The sequence below is a fragment of the Bufo gargarizans genome, chromosome 2 (genome assembly GCF_014858855.1).
Source record: "Bufo gargarizans isolate SCDJY-AF-19 chromosome 2, ASM1485885v1, whole genome shotgun sequence".
Classification (NCBI taxonomy): Eukaryota; Metazoa; Chordata; class Amphibia; order Anura; family Bufonidae; genus Bufo; species Bufo gargarizans.
In genome coordinates, this window is record NC_058081.1 from 201,390,114 (window position 1) to 201,414,359 (window position 24,246).

Consider the following 24,246-nt stretch of genomic DNA (forward strand, 5'->3'; position numbering starts at 1 on the left):
AATTGGCTAAGTGTCTCAGATATTATCATATCAGTGTGAGGACTTTGTCCATATATAATGCTTGCATCTACTTTACTAAGTGCATTATTATCTTATTTCTGTGATTTTCTTCCAATAATATGGCCAGGGACATCCGCACATATGCATATCATATCATGCAGGATGTTTTTATCTTAGTTTTTCTGTGATTTTTTAGTATATTGTCACCCCACAATGCCCCAACTCCTTAAAAGTAATCTCTGCAGCGCCCAGCCCCCTTTAACAGTGACTTCCACAGTGGACAAACCCCTTAACAGTGACCTTTACAGCACCTCAGCTACTTAACACTGATCTCCACAGTACCCTGCCACCTTAACTGTGACCTCCACAGTGCCCATCCCCTTAACACTGACCTCTACAGCACCTCGCCCCCTTAACATTGACTTCCACACTGGCCCGCCCTCTTAACAGTGACCCCCGCACTGCGGCTCATTCCCTTAACAGCGACCCCGCACAGTGCCCTGCACAGCGGCCCACCCCCTTAAAATTGACCTGCACAGGGTCCTTCCCCTTTAACTTCACCACGCCCCCTTAATATAAGACCTCCACAGCACCCTGTCCCCTTAATATAAAACTTCCACAGCAGCCTGCCCCCTTAAAAATGTGACATTCCTAGCACCTTACCCCTTAACAGTGACCACCACAGCACCACGCCCCCTTAACAGTGACCTTCGAACAGTGAAGAAAAATGGCTGAGTTGTTATGGAAACCTGATGTACCTGTGTATGTCAAGACTGAAGGATCAGCAAGTTTCTATTGGATAATAAGGGTCATGTGACTGTGCGAATGGCCGTGTGAATGAAACAGCGAGCTCATATTGGCTAATACATGTTTTGGGAATATCTTCGGAACGTTGCATCCTAGATAGCTGAGACCTGGTCTAAAGCCTTCCCAGACACCTGATGTACTTATGTGCCACATTCGGTGCATATTAGTCCAGTTATTTGATCATGCATAAAGAACAGACAGACAACAAACAGACAGAAATACAATTATATATATATAAGAGGCTATTAGGATGACACAACTTTACAAGGGTATATTTCAACTATTTAATTTAATGCTTGTGTGTGAGGTTAAAGAATATCCACAGTGTTCTCCATAACAGTGACCTCAACAGCACCCCTCCCCTTTAATATTGACCTCCACAGAGGCCCACCCCCTTAACGATGACATCTACAGCACCTCATCCCCTTAAGGCCTCTTTCACACGGGCGAGAATTCCGTTCGGGTGCAATGTGTGAGGTGAACGCATTGCACCCGCACTGAAACCGGACCTATTCACTTCAATGGGGCTGTTCAGATGAGCAGTGATTTTCACGCATTACTTGTGCGTTGCGTGAAAATCGCAGCATGTTCCATATTGTGCGTTTTTCATGCAACGCAAGTCCCATAGAAATGAATGGGTCTACATGAAAATCGCAAGCATCCGCAGGCAAGTGTGGATGCGGTGCGATTTTCATGCATAGTTGCTAGGAGATGATAGGGATAAAAGCAAGTGGTGACGTCAGCACAGGTCCTGCTGAATGAAGATAGAAGATTTCTATCTTCATTCAGCAGGACATGCGCTGACGTCACCGCGCTCACCATGTGGTGAGCACGATTACGTCATCAAAGGTCCTTTTGCAGGTCCCGAAAGAAGAAGAAAGAAGACGATGCCAGCTGCGCGATCAATTGGATGAGGTGAGTAATTTTTTTTTATTTTTTAACCCCTCAATCCACATTTTAGTTAGCATTCTGTATTAAGAATGCTATTATTTTCCCTTATAACCATGTTGTAAGGGAAAATAATAAAATGAATATAACACCTAACCCAACCCCTAACTTCAGTGAAGAAATCCGGGTTCGGGTCTGGGTACCACATTCAGTTTTTTCTCACGCACTTGCAAAACGCATTGCTCTCGCGTGGAAAAAACTGAACATCGGAACGCAATTGCTGTCAAAACTGACTGCAATTGCGTGCCTACTCGCGCGGTTTTCCTGCAATGCACACGCAACGCATGTGACCTCCAAAGTACGTCGCCCCGTAAAGAGATTTTTGCATCATGAGTTTAGTTATTGGGAAAAAACAGACTTGGAGCAGGAATCTGAATTATTTATTGAACATTGCATACATTGCTTATAATTATATTCCATTAGTATTGCAATTTTCTAAATTCAGATCCTAATCTAACAGGCTCTTTTGCCTAATACTAGTATGATTTGATTTTTAATATTTTACTTTAGCATTTATGAGCCTACTGTATAATGCATTCCTCTTAAGCCACTGAAAGTATATTAATATAGAAGGATCATTTTATATATTTCTTTTTATGAAATTTAGCTGACATATTTCTTCATTGGATTCTCTTCCCATTCACTTAATATGGATAATTTTTTGCTGGTAGCATCATCAATGGGCCATCCCCAGGCCTTGAAGAATGGAGCCAGGTTCTTATTGACTGCTTGAGAGAACTTCTCTGCCCAAAGATTCATCTTAACATTCTTGACATTACTGACATTGGACATGGTCTGATACTCTGAGAAAACTTGCTTGAAGGGATCCCAGCCAAAGCCCTCTTGTAGCTGAAACAATAAAGACAAGACATAGTACATCTATAGTAAACTGTTTGCCATTGGCTTACTGATAAATAGTACCATAATGCCTAAAATAAATAGTACTATACTTAAAGCGACCCTCCGGTTCAAGAAAGAAAATTCACACCAACTTGGGATTGACCAGAATACTTACATGGTGACTTCTTTTTGTATCTTTTCATCTGCAGATCTGCCAAATTCTAGGCTCCTCTTCTGTCATCCATGGTAGCTGTACTGCCTATAAGACTATACTATGCGTCAGTAGTCCCAGACACTTCCTGCTTGTCCATCCATGCTCTTGGATTGATCAGCACTATTCACACAAGCAATTAGTGGCCAATCTGAGGGCAGTAGGAAGTATCTTGGACGGCCAAATGCACAGTATTCATCAGGTCATCTGAGAAGTGCATATTGGATGGCAAAAGAGGAGACTGGGAATTGGCAGATCTGCAATTGAAAAGATAAGGAGGTCACCATGTAATATCTGCCAGGTAGCAGCTGGATCTCCATCGGATTCCATTATAATCAATGGGGCCGCCGACCATTTCAGTAACATAGGGCAATGTTGGAACCAGAGAGCTTTGGCAGGCTGTTCTCTGTCGGAACTACTAAACAGCAGTGCGAAAGAGGCCCAGTTAATATTATTATTTTTTTCTTGAGCTGGAGGGTCGCTTTATCAATGAACCTTTGGTTGTCTATGTATATATGTACTTGATTGATATGAACTGTGTACATAATTGTACATCTGCTAGCCTGAATCTGTATTCCCTTATTGATACAGTCCACAGCGAGAAAGAGGGTTGACGCACTACAGTAATAGGTGAATAAAGATTTATCATCAAGTGTTTCTTCAAGTTGTCAAAGGCTAGATTAGCTTTTTGACCCTTCGAGGACCGACCAAGGGACGTACTTGTCCCATGTTTTTAATTTACTGTATCATCTGATTAAGAACTTAAAATACTTTTTTTGGTTTGAGTCAAAATATTAGTTCTTATCAACAAATGGATCTAGCTTTATTTATTGTTCAAATACATTCTTAGGGTACTTTCACACTACTGTTTGAATCCGGTGGGGAATTCCGTCGCCGAAACTGCCCGCTGGATCCGGAAAAATGTGTGAAAACGGATTACATTTGAATCCTGATCAGGATTCTGATCACAATGAAAAAATGCACTGGAAAAAAAGGATCCACCATTTATGGACATTTTTCGGGTTTAACATGCAAAAGCCAGATCCAGTTTGACGGAACACACGGTGCCGGATCCGGCATTAATGCAAGTCAATGGGAAATATGCCGGATATGGCATTCAGTCAAAGTGTTCCGGATTTTTGGCCGGTAAAAATACAACATGCTACAGTTTTCGGAAAAGCCTGATCAGTAAAAAAAAATGAACCGGATGCATCCTGAACGGATTGCTCTCCATTCAGAATGCATGGGGATAAAACTCATCAGTTCTTTTGCGGATTTGAGCCCCTAGGACGGAACTCAGTGCTGGAAAAGAAAAACGCTAGTGTGAAAGTACCCTTATGGAAAAAAAAAACAACATTATTTTTATATTGATGACAGTAATCTTATGGTCCTCAAAGGGTTAAATATATGTAATGCAATGTGCAGTGTGAATAATATCTTGTATGGTGGAGCATCACAGTGGCTTGGTTTTCTGCAATGTTGCCTTGCAGCATCATAATCTTGGGTTCAGATCCTACCAAGGACAGCTCCTGCATGGACATGGTATGTTCTTCCTACGTTTGCATATGTGTCTTCTAGCTTCTCTAGTTCCATTTGGATACTTTCACACTTGCGTTTTTGTCTGATCTGGCATGGATCAGCAAACACGCTTCCGGTTGTATTATATTTAAAATAGCAATGACGGATCCGGCATGAACACCATTGAAAGTCTATCGGTACCGAATCCATTTTCTATTGTATCTGAGAAAATGGATCCAGCAGATCCATCTGTCAAGCCAGATCTGTTTTGCTGCGGTTTGCTCTCCGGTATGGGAACACAACCAAATGGAATGGAATGCATTTCGGTACACTCCGTTCCCTTCAGTTCAGTTTTGTCCCCATTGATAATGAATGTGAACAAAACGGAAGTGTTTTTCTCCGGTATTGACATCCTCTGTCGGATTTCAATACTGGAAAAGTTTAACATAAGTGTGAAAGTAGCCTTTCACACTCCTAAATCATATTTCCCTTACGTCCTAACCAGCAGCACAATATTGGGGTATTTCTGCCCCTGTGTACTAGTAGAACAGATGGAATTTTAATGAATCAAATGAATCACTAATTAACTAGAGACCCATGACCCTATATAAGGATATCTCACCCCTCCTACCCTGTGTTTTTCAGTCCTGTGAGGACTTGGACAGATGGTTTGGTTTGTACTTTGTTATGTTTCTGTTTTTTTATGTTTTATGCGGAACTTCTTTCCTGTTCCAGGGGGTGTAGAAAGGGGTTCCTATTCTGGTTACTGAATCTTTGAAGCTGCTCTGCTGCTGCAACCTTCTATTGTGTGTTTAGTTTGTTTGCACTAATGAACTTCACCTACCTCCCCTCTAGGCAGTCTGACTTACAGGCTATGCACACCAATGGAGGCAATTTTTGTTATGATTGCATTTCACAAATTTTTGGCTAAAAATCATATTTTCAATTGGCCTTTATTAAAAATATTGAGCTGTTCTTTCACAAAGGGTTAACTGTGTGACTGGTACTTTCACTTTGTGCCTTAATAACCCTCTTCTCTAAACTACTAAGGCTACTTTCACACTCGCGTTTGGTGCGGATCCGTCATGGATCTGCACAGACGGATCCGTTCAGATAATACAACCGTCTGCATCCGTTCAGAATGGATCCGTTTGTATTACTTTTAGCATAACCATGACGGATCCGTCTTGAACACCATTGAAAGTCAATAGAGGACAGATCCGTTTTCTATTGTGTCAGATTGTGTCATAGAAAACGGATCCGTCCCCATTGACTTACATTATGTGTCAGAAAGAATCCATTTGGCTCAATTTCGTCAGACGGGCACCAAAACGCTGCAAGCAGCGTTTTGGTGTCCGCCTCCAAAGCGGAATGGAGGCGGAACGGAGGCAAACTGATGCATTCTGAGCGGATCCTTTTCCATTCAGAATGCATAAGGGCAAAACTGATCCGTTTTGGGCCGCTTGTGAGAGCCCTGAACGGATCTCACAAACGGAAAGCCAAAACGCTAGTGTAAAAGTAGCCTAAGAGGTTATAAACACTTATTTAACCACTTTATTATGGGAGCATTTATCCCCTTCCTTACCAGGCCAGTTTTTCAGTTGTAGCAATGGGTCTATCTAACAGCAAATAACTGATTAATTTCTGTGCCAGCCTACATGTATTTGATATTATTTTTCATGGGACACCTTACCAGTGATGGCTAACCTTGGCTGCTCTCAGAACTCTGTAGAAATAAATGGAGCATGCTGGGAGTCGTAGTTTCACCACAGATGGAGTGCCAAGGTTAGCTATCACTGCCTTAGACCTTTCTTTTGTGTCATTAGATGATGGATATAATATAAAAAATATATATTTAAGGAAAAACTGTGAAAATTATGAAAAAATATATTTTTCCTTTCTTATCAATTTTTTTCCTAACTATTGCAAAAGGTTTCAAGACAAAACATTTCTAAAACCCTTCCCGTACGCTTGTACCCTGAAAATGGACGCTATTTATGTAATTTATCTACTGGCTAGGCCCGCCGTAACTTAAAAAAACTGGAGAGCATTTTGGATTTCGGCAGCCTGTGTAATCATAACTCGGAGGGGTTGAAAAGTAGGTGCACACTGTCATTTCAAGCTAATCAATTCCTCTGGTGGTAAAAACACCTCAAAGATCCTTGATCCAGCTGCTCTGGATTCTGTTGACTACTAATTAGTGATGAGTGAAGTATTGAAAAATTCAATTTGGCTGCTTTGCTGAATTTTACAAAGAAATTTGCTTTGTGACAAATTACTTTGTCATGAAGCTCATTTCTTTGTAAGTAGTGGGTGGAAGCACAGTGAGCGGTGATTGCGCTTTCCCCCGTCATTGCAGGGATCTCAAGTCTCCCGGACGTTCAGGGAGTCTCCAGCTATTAGATAGCGGCTCTCTGATGCCCGCATCTAAAACAACCTTTCCGGCAACCTGTAGCAGTGTCCCCTTCTCGGCGCGTGCGCACAGTGCAAGAAGAAGCCGATGCCAGCAGTCCGCAACAGAGCATCAGGCTGAGCCTGTGCGCAACGAGCGGGATCTCAAAGCGGGAGGAGGGGGAGGGAGAGGCGGCACTGAGGAGTAGAAGGCGCCGCTGGGCACAAACGGCGATGCGTGCATCCGGGCACCATGCATCCACAGACCTCCCCTGCGCCGGCACCTTAATTCAATGATTGACAGGTTAGTAAAATCAGTTTTTCTGCAGAATAAAGCCACAAATAGCTTTTATAAGGCCACCTTAGAAATCAGAATGCTACCCTGGACATGAGCATATGTTTAGCTCACAGGGCTTATAGGTGGTGACAGAATCCCTTTAATCATATACATAAATATGATAATTTGGGGCAGGGTAATGAGCCCAGTCCTCCACACCATAGAGCAAAGTGTGCAGATACTGCATATGTTTGGAAAATGTAATAAAAAGTTTGTGAAATAAAAAAAAGAAAACCTCCCGGAAATTAAAAGTGCACCTCCCTGAAATGAGTTTTTGCAGGTTGGGATGTCTGTCATTGTACCCCACAGATGCCGCGTTCATAGCTGATTGCAGCATCTAAAAGCAATATTACAGTGTAAAATAAACTAAAAATGAATAAAATCATACTAATCCTCATCCATTTGATCACGCGAAATCCCATGCGTGGTGAGTTATGACGCGCTCCGTCTCTCCCGCACTGAATGATGAAACAGGGAGACTTCTCCCTGCTCCACCATTCAGTCTGCAGACACAGATCGCTCTGCTGGCCTATGTGGGAGGAGCCTGCAGCCCGGGAATCTGCCTGTGCTCCTCCCACACAGTGCTGCAGGGGAGATCTGGATGTGAGCTTCAGGAACGGGACAAGGTGAGTAGTTACTGTGTTTTTGTTTTATTTAGTTTTTTAACACAAAGGTCATTACTACTACAAAGGGGGCACAGAGGGCAATACGACTACAAAGGGGCACAGAGGGCATTACTACTATTAAGGGGGCACAAAGGGCATTACTACTAAGAAAGGGGCACAATAGGCATTATTACTATGAAGGAGGCACAATGGGCATTAGTACTGTGAAAGGGGTGGGCATAACTGTTATGGGGCACAGAGAAGAGGACACAATGGGCATTACTACTGTGAAGGGGCACAGAGGACATTACTACTGTTATGGGGGCACAGTGAGGGTATAACTACTGTGAGGGGCACAAAGAGGGCATTACAACTGTGAAGGGGGCACAGATAGGGCATAACTACTGTGAAGAGGGCACAATGAAGGGATAGATACTTTAAGATTGCATAATGTGGGCATAACTACTGTGAAAGTTGTACAGTCAGAGCATAAATGCTGTGAGGGGGCACAATGTGGGCATAACTATCGTGAGGGAGCACAATATGGGCATAACTACAGTGAGAGGGCACATATCTGGACAAAACTACTGTGAAGGTTGTACAATGAGGGCAATACTACTGTGAGGGGTACATTTTTTTTTTAAGTATTCAGGGGGAGGGGTGCCAGAGAAAGGACCCACCCCGGATGCCAAACACCCTAGGCACACCACTGTGTTTTTCTGAATCTAGAGATCTTCAAGCACATCACCAACATGTGGGAAGTACCAGAGATTGAACTAATTGACCAGGTTCAGTGCCAAGATGGAAACATTCCTTTTTCTTTCTCAGGGGCTCAATTCCTTTGCAGTGGATACCCATTCTTTGGAGGTTCAGGCTAGCCATTTTCCCTCCAATTTTGATGAAAATCAAACAATACCAGGTCACAGAACAGCCATCATACCATTCGGGCTGAAGAGGTAATGGTTCCCAAATCATTCAGATGATTTGAGGGTGCCGCTGACACTTCCTCCAGTGCAGATCATGTGATTCTAGGGCATTTAACTCTGCCAAGATCTTAAAAAATTCAGCCTGAAGGTTAAACAGCCTATGTTACTATCTAGAGGTCTCTCTGATACAGTTTTGAAGACCTTGCCACACTCTGGGTCTAAATCCACTAAAGGGTCATGTTTCCCATCCTATTCAGATGTCAAGGATGTAATTGGAGACTTCACCCATTGCAGATCGTGTGTGTCTAGGGCATTCAACTCTGTCAAGACCTAAAGAGGTTCAGTCTGACAGCCTAAAGGTTGACCCTCCTCTATTACCATTTAGGGCCCCTCTGATATAATCATGAAGACCATGCCAAACTCTGGTTTTCAATTCCCCAAAAAGTCACATTTTTCAAACTCATTCAATTGAATCAAAGGTGCATGTGGAGTCTTCCTCCAGTGTAGATCATATGTCTAATGAAGACCTTGTCACAGCTAGCTAGTCTCAATCCACTTTAAAGGCTTACACAAGGGTCAAGTGAATCTATTCAGCTTGAATTCTACTGAAGGAGTGGATTGTTTCAAACCACATTTTTATCTGGCTCTTAAGCTTCCTGCAGGACAGATTTGGAAACGGCATGAGTGTATTGACCTAAAAAGTCTAAAGTTTGGTCATGTCTATCCTTTGAATTTATCCTTGTCACATGAGTCCTTGCTGAACAGTTTGCTAAAATTTGGCTTTCCATACTAAGATCTGTATGGAAGAGGTCCCACATAAATACCCAGTCTTAAAAGGTTATTTCCCCCATAAAATATGCCTTGAGAAGAGGGAAGAATCTAACCTTGTCAAGAATGGATCTGTACAGATTCCTCTTTGACAAGGTTTTGCTAATGCCATTGCCAGACTTTACTCTTAAGGATTGTTCTTTGGTAAACTGTAAGCAGAAAATCTTCTTCCAGTGTCCAGTTTCCTCTAACGAACAATGCAATCTTTATTCCCTAGATTATTTTGGATGTCATGAGATTTATTTAGCATGAATTAAACAAATCAGGTAGGTTTCTAATTTAATACTTAATTTCCAGAAGAAACAAAGGCACTTATTCATCAAGACCGGTGTCTCCTATGCAAGTCTTGATGGAGCCTGCACTGATGGAGGAGTCCTATAATTTATTAAATAAAATCTGTGACCACTTCGGTGTTCCATAGATTTTAGCCATTATTTACACCAGTTTCTGACATAAATAATAAAGAATGGGCCAAAAGGTAATGGTCCTGATAGAGACGTGGATAGCATTCTTGATCAACTAAGATGACTCCCATATCCTCCAGCTCTCAGACAACGCCTTATGTACTTGACCCTCCTCCTTAATGTGTCATATATAACGTATGCTGTACTGCTGTTAGTGTGAAGCCATTACAAGATGGCGCTGGCACCTAGATATTTACATAGTTTCCATACCACAGTTAGTAAAATAATGCACAATGCGCAGATGCCAAGTGTTATCTCTTTTCTTATTTTTGTATTCTAGCCAATGGAACAATGACACGATTGTCAGGGGGAAGTTTATTTCTGCAGGACCTGGACTGGGGCATCTTATGAGATCTCCCCTTAGGAGGTTGCAGACCTCCAGGACCTGGACTGGGGCATCTTAAGTGATCTCCCCTTACAAGGCAGCAGGTGGATTAGACCCGGCTGGCAGACCGGACGTGGGATCTAGGGAAAATATACTGCACGGGGGTGAGCTCTGCTTGGTGGTGAGAAGTAGGAGGTGCCGGTTGATCTTGTTTGTGTCCAAGGGAGTAAACTTATGAGACAGTCCCTGTCAAGAGTCGAGTCCGGTTGTGACTGCCATCCTTCTCAGGGAGTGTCGTGTCTTGTCTGTCTGTATACCATGGGAGGTACCATGTCTCTATTGACGGTGAATATACAGCCCCTCAGCTGGTGGCTGAGGTGTATGAAGGGAGACAGCGGGGGCCGCAGCTGTGAGGGGAGTGACATCACGATATTGGAATGTGTTAACGCAAGTACAATGTCTGCAATACTAAGAGATAATAACAAGGCAATGTGTGTGGGGTACTGAGTGTGTGTGTATGGAGCCCCACAAAATATTATTTGTTAATAAGTTCAAAGACGTGTGTGTGTGTTAATGTATGTTTCCATGTCTGTTCTACATTGAATATAATGTCTGTTACTTGTAATGTCTGTGTGGACCAGGAATCTGACCTTGTGTGTTGCCAGATAGAAAACTGACTATTAGAGGAAGGTCACACAGCCAAGATTACTGTGAGTGAAATCACCTCTACTGATGTGATGATGAGGCCAAATTAAGAGTTAAGTCAAGAATTAAAGAGATCATCACAGAGGCACAGGGAGGGGTGTCCTCTGGCTTTAGGCCAAAAAGGAGTGAAATTATTGCAAAGTTTCTCACAGGAGTAAACACAGGACATTCTGCCTTGATTTTGGAACATTCTATTCTAGATATTATGAAAAACTAAGCATCAGCATAAAAAATAATTAAGTATAAAAAATTAGGCTGGACAGAAATGTATGACTCCACTGATACTACCCTCCAAGATGGCACTGAGAGACCCTACCCCACCCCCCAGCAGCCATCTTAACTGAGGTAACCTCCTCACCAGCTGACATCTTGACTAATCCAACCTCCCCCTAGCTGACATCTTAACTCCTGCAACTCCCCCATCCCTCCCTACCCCGATGGTAAACTGAATCCAGAGTGGTGAGAAAAAGCATGTAGGGAAATAAAGGGTGGCTGAAAGATAACAAGCTCACAGAACAGGCAGAAGTCTGGCTGTGAGTAAGGAAAGTGTATAGAGGAGGTGTAGAGAGCTAGAGAAAGTGGGAAGCATTGTTATTAATGTTATCATGATAATGTTAAACCACCTCCAACAGAGAAAGGAAAAAGTAAGTCTGCCACCCTATAATGGTCCTGGGGATGGACCTGCAGAGTCTGCGGGACCCAGAACCCAGAATGGAGAGAGAGTTGGGCTGTGTGTGGTACTCCTCGTCTACACCACACGAGAGGATTGTATTCTGCGTTGGTTGACAGTGCCCGGATCAATGTTCCCACAGACACCCATGTTTTTAGGGATGGCTGGGGAGGCAGTGAGTAGGACACAAAGGCAGGTGAAGGGGAAAAGTTACACCAATATTAGGAAACAGACAATCTAGTATCGGCTGTGCCCTTAAATATTTTAGCAGATTCAAGTACAGCCCCAGTGATATCCCTCACTCTGGGTGATAAAGAAGTAGTCCCGTTTTTGATTCATACTGGAGCAGCCAAGACAGTTGTGCACAGCAAATATATGTCCTCCCCTGATTTAATCTCCATGGACACCCATCCTTGTGTAGCAGTGGATGGAAAAGTAGTATGCTCTCCTTTTAACAGAACCCATCCATGTTAGCTTTGCCCTTAACCAAGACGTGCTTGCCCAGTTGCTGGTCAGTGATAACGCTCCCTGTTGCTTCCTGCGGAAGTGGAGATGAAAACTGGCACCCCACTTTCCAGGAATATGCAGTATCTCTTGAGTATGGCACAGTCATATGCTATATCTCAAACAGACCGAGGCAAAAAAAAAAAAAAAGGGGGGGGGGGGTGATTGTATCCCCTTCTTACACTATTTTGTACCCTGTGAAAAAGAAGGGGAGAAGGGCAAACCCACCCAGTACCGGATGGTACATGACCTATGTACTGTCAATGAAGCCAAAGTTTTTAACACCCCCATTCACCCCCATTGTACTCAATCCACACACATTGTTGGCTGAGATTCCCGATACCTCTACCCACTCCACTGTGATTGATTTGGCAAATGTTTTCTTTTCAGTACCACTACATCCAGAGGTTGTTCCATTAGATAATCCAAATCATGTGCTTTTTGTGGATGGATTGAGGTATGGCCAGGATGGCAGGTACTACACAGGTTGGGCAGTGGTGACTAAACATGAAAAAAGAAAAAAAAAAAGGCATAGTCCTTACCACCACACATGTCTGCTTAAGAAGCGGAGCTAAGAGCTCTGGAGATGACTTGCAGATGCCTTTGGGATAGCCCATGACTATGGGCCCAGTTGGAAAGCCAAAGACTTCCTGACCGCTTCAGGTAAACCCATCAAAAATGGGGAAGCAGGGAGGTCTCTCAAGTGGCGATGAAACAAAAGGCCACTGTAAAACAGACTCGGAGGAGGCAAAGGGAAAAGCCAAGGCAGATCAGGTGGCAACAATCACTGCCAAATTGCCTAGGCAGACCCCTGCCTTAGTGGACATAGCTCAGGTCCCTGAAATAACTACTTTTAGACCAACCTATAAGACAAAAACTCACATTGGGTGTATAGACACTGGGGTCTAGTATAATATACTGAGCCAACCAACGAAAAAAGACCAATAACCCTATAAGGAATAAGAGAGCCCACATATAAAATACATGTAGCTTATTAAAGACACAATTCAATAACAATCAATATAACACAAAGGCACAAGGTAAAGGGGAGTGGTGGGGCGCCCCGTGTACGGGACCAAGACCAGCCACCCTCACATATACCCGACTAACAGGGAAAGAGGGTCACAGACACTGGGTATAAAACCGCATACTAATGGGAGAGCTGTAAGTTCGCCCAAAGTAACCAATGAACATGTGTGTGCTGCATGCAAAAAATAAATCAAAGAGTCAATGTGGTCACACATAGCAAACTTGCCCACCTACGGTAACATAGATGGCCATCAGAAAATACAGATGACCAAATGATATCACAGATAGGGGCGAAGCAAGGATGCTATGTGTAAGCAATATATACCACTAAAATAACAAACTAGCCATGCATGAAACAAAAACGCAAATTACCCATGGTATGCCGGATGCCAAGGTCAGTGACCAGAGCTGCACCTTTGAGATGTGGATATCATTCTTGATCAACTAAGATGACCCCCATTTCCTTCAGCTCTCAGACAACGCCTTATGTACTTGACCCTCCTCATTGATGTGTCTTATATGACGCATGGAAATATGCTGTACTGTTGTTAGTGTGAAGCCATTACAAGATGGCGCTGGCACCTAGATATTTACATAGTGTGGGGATTTTCTTTGGTACACAGGCTTGTGGACGCAGTATAGAGGCAACAACAACGTCTTTAAATTAAACAGTTCAGTGTTTTATTCTCACATAAGGAAAGTGACAACAAAAAGTCCTTGGGTGAAACAGTCCACGTGCTTTCATCCAAACAAGATAGCAGGCCTTAATCCCGGCCCAAACTCTCAGGCCCCAACACAGAGACTGGCAAAGTTCCACTGTCAGATTGAGGATAATCCACACACAGCTGAGACTGCTGGCTGGGTTTTATATCCCTAACCAAAACCTGGCCTGGAACGTGGGGAACAGCCACCCACAATTCACTTTGGCTGCTCCCATTAAGAGCCGGCCCGGATCGGCTTTACAACCACACTAAATAACCAATAGTGTCAGTCAGCACTAGCTGCCGCTGACACTTAAAATTACCGACTCTTACCTCACTGAGGCCAGGAACCTCGGTGGCACATATCTTCCGTCAATGACGGCCCCTTGCGCCTTCCTACATACCTCTCCCCTTTGTTTAACCCGCCAGACAATGTATCTGGGACAGGGCATCTGCATTTCCCTGTAACCTGCCTGCTCTATGTTCCACGGAAAACTTAAAGTTCTGTAGAGACAAAATCCACCTGGTGACCCGGGCATTCCTCTCTTTGGCTTGGCTTATCCACTTGAGAGGGGAGTGGTCGGTTACCAGATGGAACTTTCTCCCCAACAGATAATAGCGGACAAACTCGAGTGCCCACTTGATGGCCAGGCACTCTCTCTCTCCACAAACCTCATATAGTACCCCATCATACCCAGGAATGACTTTACTTGCTGAGTAGTGACAGGTCGGGGACAATTCCTAATTGCCTGAATTTTGTTCACCTGAGGTTTGATCATTCCGCGCCCAATAACATACCCCAGGTACTTGGTCTCTTCTAACCCTATTGCACACTTTTATGGGTTAGCGGTTAAGCAAGCCTTCCTAAGGGAGTCCACTACAGCCTGTACATTAGATAGGTGACTTTTCCAGTTGGTGCTATGGATAACAATATCGTCCAGGTACGCCGAAGCGTACCGACGATGTGGGCGTAGTACAACGTCCATTAGCCTTTGAAATATGGCGGGAGCTCCATGTAGACCAAAGGGAAATACCTTGTACTGATACAGCCCCTCTGGTGTGATGAAAGTAGTTTTTTTTTTTTTCCTTGGCAGCCTCTGTCAAGGGTACCTGCCAGTACCCTTTGGTGAGGTCCAACACAGAAAAATACCGGGCTTGGCTCATCTACTCATTTAACCCCTGCCAGACTAAATCAATTTTTTCCGAATACAACTAATAAATGCTGGAGATGTAGTAGATCCCCTGGTAACTTACTTCATATATTCTGGAGTTGTACTGCACTTACCTCCTACTGGTTAGAAATAGAAAAACTCCTCCAAACCTTTAAAAATCAAATTATCGCCAGACTTAGCATTACTCTCCTTAGGGATAGACAGGTTCCCACACTCTCACTGAAAAATTATATGTCATATACTACTGTCTGCTAAACTCCTGATAGCTAGAAATTGGAAATCTACCCTAATCCCAACCATAGATGTCATTGACATGATTTCTGCTCACTGTGTATATGAAAAGCTTATTGCTTACCGTAAAAATAATCTCTTTCACAAGATTCTGGAGACGCACAGAAGTCTCCCAAACTAGTGAAATTTGTCCCAAACATTGTTTCCGCTGCCACACTCTGACCTAAATTGAATTTATAGACTATGGTTGTGCACCTGTCACTAGTGATCTCGAGATCTGTCTCTTATACTATGTTCCTATTACATTCCTTGATGTGACTACCTCTGGAACTCTGCAATATCTGTAATGTACCTATGTTACCTTTTTTTTTCTTGGAAAAAAATCAACTACAAAATACAATAAATATTTAATGTTTGAAAAAAAAAATAAGCTCATCTACTCAGGGCATGGGATATGCATCAAACTTGGACACCGAGGAAGGGAGACAAGGGGAACACACACCAGTTCCAACAAACGCAGGGCAACACTGCCTTGGACAGTGTTGCCCATCCGGCTTGGGTATTAAGACTATAGGATTGTCCCATTCACTTTTTGAATCCTCGATGACACCTAGCTGTAGCATTAGCTGCACTTCCTCCGCGATGGCTTGTCGCCAAGCCTCGGGTACCCGGTATGGTTTTAACCGGACTTTTGCCTGAGGCTCAGTGATAATGTTATGTTGGATTATGGAAGTGCGTCCAGGAAGGTCCGAGAACACATCCGTGTTCCGACTAACAAACTCTCTGGCTTCCTGAGCCTGTTTACAGGAGAGGCTGTCAGCAATTTTCACTGTGGCAGCCGCTTCCCTTGCTTCCGACAGAGGGACCGAATCCACTTCCCCTAGAAACCCTGGACGTGGGCTGTCTTCCGTACAGGTTTCCTTATCTTTCCAGGGTTTGAGCAGATTCACATGATACACCTGCTCAGGCTTTCGCCTCCCCAGCTGATGCACCTTGTAATCTACCTCTCCAATTTTTTCAGGTACCTCGTAGGGCCCCTGCCACCTAGCTAGGAACTTACTGTCTATGGTTGGTACCAGCTCCAATACCCGATCACCCGGGTTAAAGTTCCGGACCCGAGCCTGCCGATTATAGACACTACTCTGGCCTCGCTGCGCTGCCTCCACATGCTCCCTAACCAGAGGTAACACTGTTTCTATCCCCCATTGCATCTGGGTGACATACTCAACACTTTTGTGCGGTGTGGGTTGTTTTTTCCACGCCTCTTTGGCCACGTCCAACAGACAGCGAGGGTGCCGGCCATATAGCAAGCAGTTCGAAGGGCGAGAACCCAGTAGAGGCCTGGGGCACTTCTCGCACTGCGAACATGAGATGGGGCAGAAGAAGGTCCCAGTCCCTCCCATCCTTAGACACCTCTCTTTTTAACATTAATGTTTGATTAAACCTCTCTACCAGGCCATCCGTTTCCGGATGATACACGGATGTCCGTAACTGTTTTATGTGGAGCAACTTACAGAGTTCCCTCATGACCTCAGACATAAACGGGGTCCCTTGGTCAGTCAGAACCTCCTTAGGCAGACCCACTCTAGAAAACATCTCCATTAACTCCTTAGTAGTGATGAGCGAGCACCAAAGTGTTCGGTCCGAACACATCGCGATATTTGTGTGCTCAGCCGAGCACCCGAGTATAATTTAAGTGAATGGGAGACAACCAGGCACTCCCTGCTCGGATGAGGGGAGGGTGCCTGGACCATAGGAAAAGGTCTGAAAGTGATGGGAAAACCTCTGAAATTGATCAGGAACAGCAGGGGGACCATGTCTGGATGCATCCTGGACACCAATGTCGCTGCTGGGAACCATGTTGTTCAAGTTGTACACCACTTTTACAGACTGACAAAAAAAAAACGCCCAAAATCCCGCCCCCACAAAAAAAAAACCTTTTTAGAGGAAAAATTGTTAGGAAACTTTCTTTCCTGTAGATTCAATTATATATACAGTGTAAGTGCTACCAAAAATTACAAGGAAGAAGCACTCCGATACAGCCTGTATTTCACCTAAAGGAGGGCCTCATTCACATGGTCTTACAATTGTTCAGGTAGTGGGAGTCCTACATTCATACAGCCTATGCACTAAGTGAAAGGGCTGCCAAAAATTACAAGGAACCGGCACTCTAATGCATCTTTTATTACGCAAAAAAGGAGGGCATCATACATACCCTTTAAAAATTATAATTAATGACCTGCCGGTGACCCTCAAAAAACATTAGGAGCAAGGGCCTGCTGGTTACCCTATAAAACATTACGAATGAGGGCCTGCTGCTGAGCTGACCCTCTTAAACATTATGGTTGAGGGCCTGCTGGTGACATGAACTGGAAAACACTGGAGGTGAGGGCCTGAAGGTGAGCAAACCCCATAAAACATTGTAGTGAGGGCCTACAGGTGAGCAGACCGTATGAAACATTGGAAGGTGAGGGCCTGAAGGTGAGTGAACCCCATAAAACATTGTACTGAGGGCATATATACTGTATGAAAAAGTAGGAGGAGGAGGAGGAGAAAATAAGATTCAAACATATACCCTTTTTTGGAGGTGAAAAGGGTGCATCTAAATCTTGTAAAGCATACTTTTAAATTGCGTGTTTGTTCCTCATTAGCTCAGCGTTCCTCTGGTGGAGTGGAGAAGTCAGGGGCAATCCAGGCCTTGTTCATTTTTATCTGCGTCAACCTGTCAAGCATTGCCAGTAGACAAGCAGATACGCTTATCTGTTATAATGCCACCAGCAGCACTAAATACACGCTCAGACAATACACTGACAGCAGGGCAGGCCAACACCTCCAGGGCATAGAGCGCAAGTTCGGTCCATGTGTCCAGCTTGGACACCCAGTAGTTGTAAGGCACCGAGGGATCATTCAAGACGCTGACACGGTCTGCTATGTATTCTTTCACCATCTTCCAAAACTTGTCCCTCCGTGAGGCACTAGGGCATGCTTCAGGGTAGGTTGCTGGTGGGGTGTCATAAAAGTGTCCCATGCCTTGGACAGTGTTGCCCTGCGTTTGTTGGAACTGGTGTGTGTTCCGCTTGTCTCCCTTCCTTGGTTGCCAAAGGAAGTACGGACTTTGCCGCCAGCATTGTCAAATGTAAATGTTTGGAGCAATTTCTCAACAAGGACCTTCTGGTATTGCACCATTTTACTTGCCCTCTCCACCGCAGGAATGAGAGATGAAAAGTTTTCTTTGTAGCGGGGGTCGTTGGACAACTTTGTTAAATTTGCACCAGCAAAATTTCTTCTCTGCTGGATTACTTTATATATGGTTGCAGCCAAAATGTGTGACCAAAAATAGTGAAATTTGTCACAAATAGAAATAATTCTCTGTTGACTAACTGTATAAATAGTTGCGGACTAAATTCACACACAGAAGTCACCCAAACTAGTGAAATTTGTCCCAAATAGACATAAATCTATGCTAAATTACTGTATATAACGGTTGCGGCCTAAATTCACGCACAGATGTGACCAAAACCAGTGAAACTTGTCACAGATAGAAATAATTATCTGGTGAATAACTATATATAAGTCCCCATTAATGCAGACAAGGCCGACATTTCAGGCCAGTATACTCGGTGGGCCGCACCAGGGCAGCTCTTACCAGGGACACCAGGCTCCCTGAATCCAGCAGTGCCACCGCCAGAGTGTCCCTCACTTCCACCTGGCACAGGTGACTATTGTCTACAGTCTCAGCGGTACCTGTAGTGCACAGCTTCCTGGCATACAATGAGTGGCTGTAGCCATAGTTGGTTTCAATGGGTTCACCCCGAGGGGGACAGTCGGCTTTTATATGTCCAGGCTCGTGACACCACCAGCAGGTACGTTCCGGGTGGGTTTGGCTGGCACCAGCCGCCAGTTTTGGAGTGGAGATTTCCGGGGTTTGACTGGCCCCCTTCCAAAAGAACCCCCCCCTACAGATTTCTGGTGGCCTTGTAGCTCTCCACCAGGTCGACCATCTCCAAGGCATTATCCTGAGACACCTGGCTGATCCAGTGCTGGAGAGGGTATGGCAAACCCCTCCAAAACACATCCACCAATAGCCGATCCAACATGTGGGAGTCAATATGTCAGGCTGCAGCCATTTTTGCAATCGGTGCAGCAGATCAAAATTATGTGGTCTGGCGGGTTCAGCTGGGTTAAATTCTCACTGATGCACCCGCTGGGCCTGGACCAATACATTTACCCCAAGTCTCGCCAGGATCTCAGCTTTTACTGTTGGGTAGTCGGCTGCTTGATCGGGGAGATCAAAAAATATTTGCTGGGGACCAGACGCCAGGAACGGAGTGATGACCTCAGCCCACTGGTCTCAGGGTAACTTTTCCCTCATGGCCACCTTTTTGAAGACAGCCAGATAGTTCTCAACATCATCCGAGGGGGTCATCTTAGGAATCGCCGTGCGGACATCTTTCGGGCATCGTGGATGTTCTGGGACGCTCCTGCCACTTGCAGTGCCATTACATGTTGTAATAGCAGCTAGTTAGTTTTTTGCTGCTGCTTGTTAGCCTCCCGCTGCTGCAAGTTAGCCTCCACAAGGGCTTTCTTGACTGCCTCCATTTTGTCAGAGGACACGGGTCGTAACCTTGCCGGCTTAATGTAGGACATGCACTTGTGCCGGGGAAAAAACTAAATTTTTTTGGCCTTCAGGCCTGCCTCACTGCATTTGCCCGCATCCTCCACCAATTGTGGGGATTTGCTCTGGTAGACAGGCTTGCGGACGCAGTATAGAGGCAACGACAAAGTCTTTAACTTAAACAGTTCAGTGTTTTATTCACACATAAGGAAATTTATAACAAAAAGTCCTTGGGTGAAACAGAAGTCCACGTGCTTTCATCCAAACAAGATAGCAGGACTTAATCCTGGCCCAAACTCTCAGGACCCAACACAGAGACTGGCAAAGCTCCACTGTCAGATGAAGGATAATCCACACACAACCTGAACCTTGATCCACCTAATTTTGTTAGCGAGTCAGAGTAGTGCCCACCTCTTGGGCTGATTTAAAATAAGATCCTGCTGTTGTGTTGGTGTGCAGCTTGGAGCTTGCACTGTATGTTGAATTTCGGGTTCTTAGAAAAGATGGTTTTCAGGCAGTTGATTTTAAGTTCTACCACATAAGAGGACCCTCCTGATGAGGATGCTTCATGTGAATTCCCCATTAATGTGCTTTTGGTTAGTATGTAAGTGTAGTGTTAATCTGTTTTTCTTTATTCCTAACAACAGCACAAGCTTGACAACCTTCTTTATAATAAACACAAAGTAGAAGGGCTAGATATCCTTGTATAGGTGCAGGGATCTCTATTTAATTTAGTGATTATTTGATTCATAAAAAATTTCCCCTGTCCTGTTTGTACTCAGGAACAGAAATACCCCTATTATTGTGCTGCTGTTAGGACCAAGGGAAAACAGATTAACTTTAGAAATCAACACTTTTAGGTTAATTAAATTCCAGTGAATAGGCTTGGTTGTCTGATGCCCTGTTAGGGACAATGATTTATTTGAGTGATAATTTCTGTACTGCATTGCCGAATATATTGGTGCTAATTAAGAAATAGTCATAAAAACTAGCAACAGGAAATAAATATACAGTAGTAAGGCACTAGGAAATTTGAAAAGGGGTTGACTAAAAATAATATACTTTATTAGTGTATAGTACCTGAAGATAAGTCTCAAGCGCTGTCCACATGCACCACTCATTAAGATTGGCTCCATTCTTTAGATACTGCTTGATTATTTTTTCTCTGTCTCCTGGCTTGAGAGCAGGATGAGCATTATCTCTTGGGATCCCCAGTACGGTTTCATGCACATACACTGACCACAGGTTACAGGTGGCTTCTGTGGTGTGAGGAGGGAATTCCCAAACACCTCTTTGCTGGTTGTGACCAAGCTCATGTATAGGCCCCCACAGACCTTTCTTTATTTCTGCAACACTTACTAAAGTAGATGCTGTTGGCAAATGACACATTATTGGGTATCCAGCATGCATCCAACCTATAGCAACAGAAAAAGGATTAGATAATATAAAGGATGCAAGGTTGGCCTGATAAAAGATTCTTTAAAGGAAAAATCCACATTTTGTTGTCACTTGTTTGTTTAAGCAAACACTATCCTTGAAAGACTTCTGAAGACTTCTTCTATTAGTAAAGTGTCACTGACTTTTCAGAAAAGGTTAGATATGTCATAAAATCTGAGCTTTGATTGGTGGGGTCTGACTGCTGAGATCCCGACCCATCTCAAGAACAGAGAGAAAGAAGTGCACATATATCACCCTCTCTCCTCGCTGCAGGAGTTATGCTCAATACTAGGTCTGTGGCCCATTTTGATTCCGTATCCTGCAGCAAGGATTGTGGAGATCTCAGCACTCGGACCCCACTGGTAAAAAGTTTTGATATGTCTCTGTCAGGGGCAGACTGGAAACTTAAAGTAGCCCTGGAAGAAAAACTTAAAATAGGCCCCAATGTTGTAGGTGAGTCTATATTAATAGAAGATGGGGCAAGACAAGTAGATGGCACCAATACAAGTTGGAAGAGTCAGTTATATCACAGTGCAGCACAAAATACCTCCCCAGAAGCTCTGCCTCTGTGGTGGTCATCAATAGCTGCCTCCACCTCCAATTGTCTCTAATATGGATATAAATCAGGGGTCTTAGGAGGTGAGATGTGGGCCACAACACCAGGTCAGCCCTACCTTTAGCAAAAGTTTTCTGAAAACTCAGCCATCCTTAAGCCGACAGGAAAATGTTATTACCTTAAGCCATTACTGACCGTCAATATGCCTTTTTTTACAGAAGTTATTAACAGGCTATAGGCTAGGCCACTGCCTTTTTATGGCCTAAGTCTAAGCCCTACATGGTTCTCCCGTGCAGTAAAGAGCAGGAGCCTGGCTCATAACAGTGGGGCTACTGCTTTTATGGTACATATCGGCAGAAGCACCGACCCAGGCCGTTCAATAGCGATCGCAGCATCTAAGTAGTTTAGAAGGGGCACTCCCTGGCAGTATTGCTGTTTTTTCCCCATCTTCACCCTTCCCCCAGAAATAACTAATAAAAGTTAATCAGTAAGTTATGTATAACCCAAAATGGTGCAATTAAAAACTACAACTTGTCTTGCAAAAAACAAGCAATCATATGGTTATATTGATGGAAAAAATGTTTAGCTCTTATAGTCACCAAGGCCAAAAACAAGCTGGTCACTAACGGGTTAATAGGCCTGATGTAAGATAATAGTACTACTTTATTAAAGTAGGGTGACCATATGTCCTCTTTTTTGGGACATAAAAAAAAAACTTTATTAATTTTATTACAATGTTCGGGATTCACAAGGATGGACGCTCACTATTAATTACAAATGAGTGGTCTTGAAAGGTTTAAATGGGTTTTCTGAATTGTTTAAACAGTATCTGATTGCTAGGGATCTGACACCCGGTACCTCCACCGATCAGCTGTTTGAGAAGGCACCATTGCTTTCAGTAGCACTGCAGCCTTCTCACAGCTTTTCCTAGGACATGTGACGTCATGTTCATCGGTTACATGGCCTAGGTGCAGCTCAGCACCGTTAAAGTGAATAGGGCTGAGCTGTAATACCAAGCAAAGACGCTATCAAATGGATTGCGCTGTGCTTATAAGCCGCAATAAGGCTGCGGTGCTCACAGGAGTGCTGGTGTCTTCTCAAACAGCTGATCGGTGGGGGTCCTGGGTGTCGAACCCCCACCGATCATATACTGATGACCAATTCAGAAGACAGGTCATCAGTTCAAAAATGTCGGAAAACCCCTTTAAGGTAATCCACTGGCTGCTGGTGCTTTGATTTATTTGTGGCTAATAGGAAGGTTACATCTATCCTTTACTGTAGGATTGGTGGTTTTTATGTGTTGATGGTGAGGTGTTTGACCAAATAAAGCAAAATTTACTACAGCATGCATCCCGTGCCACCAATGGCGGATCCAGAGCCTGGTCTCGGGAGGGGCACTTTCAGATTATTTTTTGTCCGCCGCCACAAATCAATTGTGCTTATAGAACAGACTCCACAGTGTAGGCTATATGTGTATAACAATCATATTTCACATGAACACTTACAGTTACTTGGCCCTTGGGGATCTCGGACGCCACTTCCACACTTTGGCCGGGGGCTCGGCGGAGCTGATGTTGTGTTTTATCCTAATGAGAAAGATTTCATAATAAGGATTTGGAGAAGGGGCAGAGGGATAGCAGAGCAGGGAGAGGCTGGTGCCGCTACTAGGGGGTCATACCATGGGGGAGTAATAAAGCCCACCATAATGCCCCCCCCCAGTAGTAATAATTCTCCTTATAATGGGACAGTGCAAAAAATACCCCCTTGTAATGCCCCCAGTTGAGCTAATGTCCCCATAATGTGCCAGTATAAAATACCCCTATATAGTGCCCATAGTAAATGACCCCATAGTGCTCCACACCCTCCTTCCTCCTAGTGCCCCCCATAATGTACCAGTATAAAATGCTCCAGTAGATGCCCTCAGTGTCCCCCATAATTTGCAACTATAAAATACCCCTTCTTAGTGCCCCCCGTAGATGACCCCATAGTACTCCTCTCCCCCTTCCCCATAGTACCCACCATAATGTGTCCTAGTATAAAATTGTACTGTACAGAGAGCCCATATAAAATACCTTCTTTGTGGCCTCAGTAGATGCCCCCTATAGTGCCCCCAATCATGTGCCAGTATTAACAGGCCCCCCTGCCAGTAATAATAGCCCCCTATGCCAGTAATAGCAGCCCCCAGTAATAACAGCCCCCCATTGCCAGTAATAACAGCCCCAGTAATAAAAGCCCCCCTTTGCCAGTAATAACAGCCCCCCGCCGCCAGTAATAACAGCCCCCCACCGCCAGTAATAACAGCCCCCCCCCTTTGCCAGTAATAACAGCCCCCCCCCTTTGCCAGTAATAACAGCCCCCCCTTTGCCAGTAATAACAGCCCCCTGCCAGTAATAACAGCCCCCTTTGCCAGTAATAGCCCCCCTTTG

General features: G+C 44.2%; 1 protein-coding gene across 2 annotated transcripts in view; it reads right to left on the minus strand.

Moving 5' to 3' along the window:
* Positions 1-2,358: 2,358 nt before the first annotated feature.
* LOC122929733 (TRPM8 channel-associated factor homolog) overlaps positions 2,359-24,246 on the minus strand; it is a 49,072-nt gene continuing 27,184 nt past the window's right edge. For both annotated transcript variants that reach the window (XM_044283403.1, XM_044283402.1), the window contains exons 6-7: positions 20,908-21,242; positions 2,359-2,604 (exon numbers count right to left, since the gene is read on the minus strand). In XM_044283403.1, coding sequence (XP_044139338.1) covers positions 2,359-2,604; positions 20,908-21,242 — 581 coding nt within the window. The remainder of the gene's footprint in view (positions 2,605-20,907; positions 21,243-24,246) is intronic.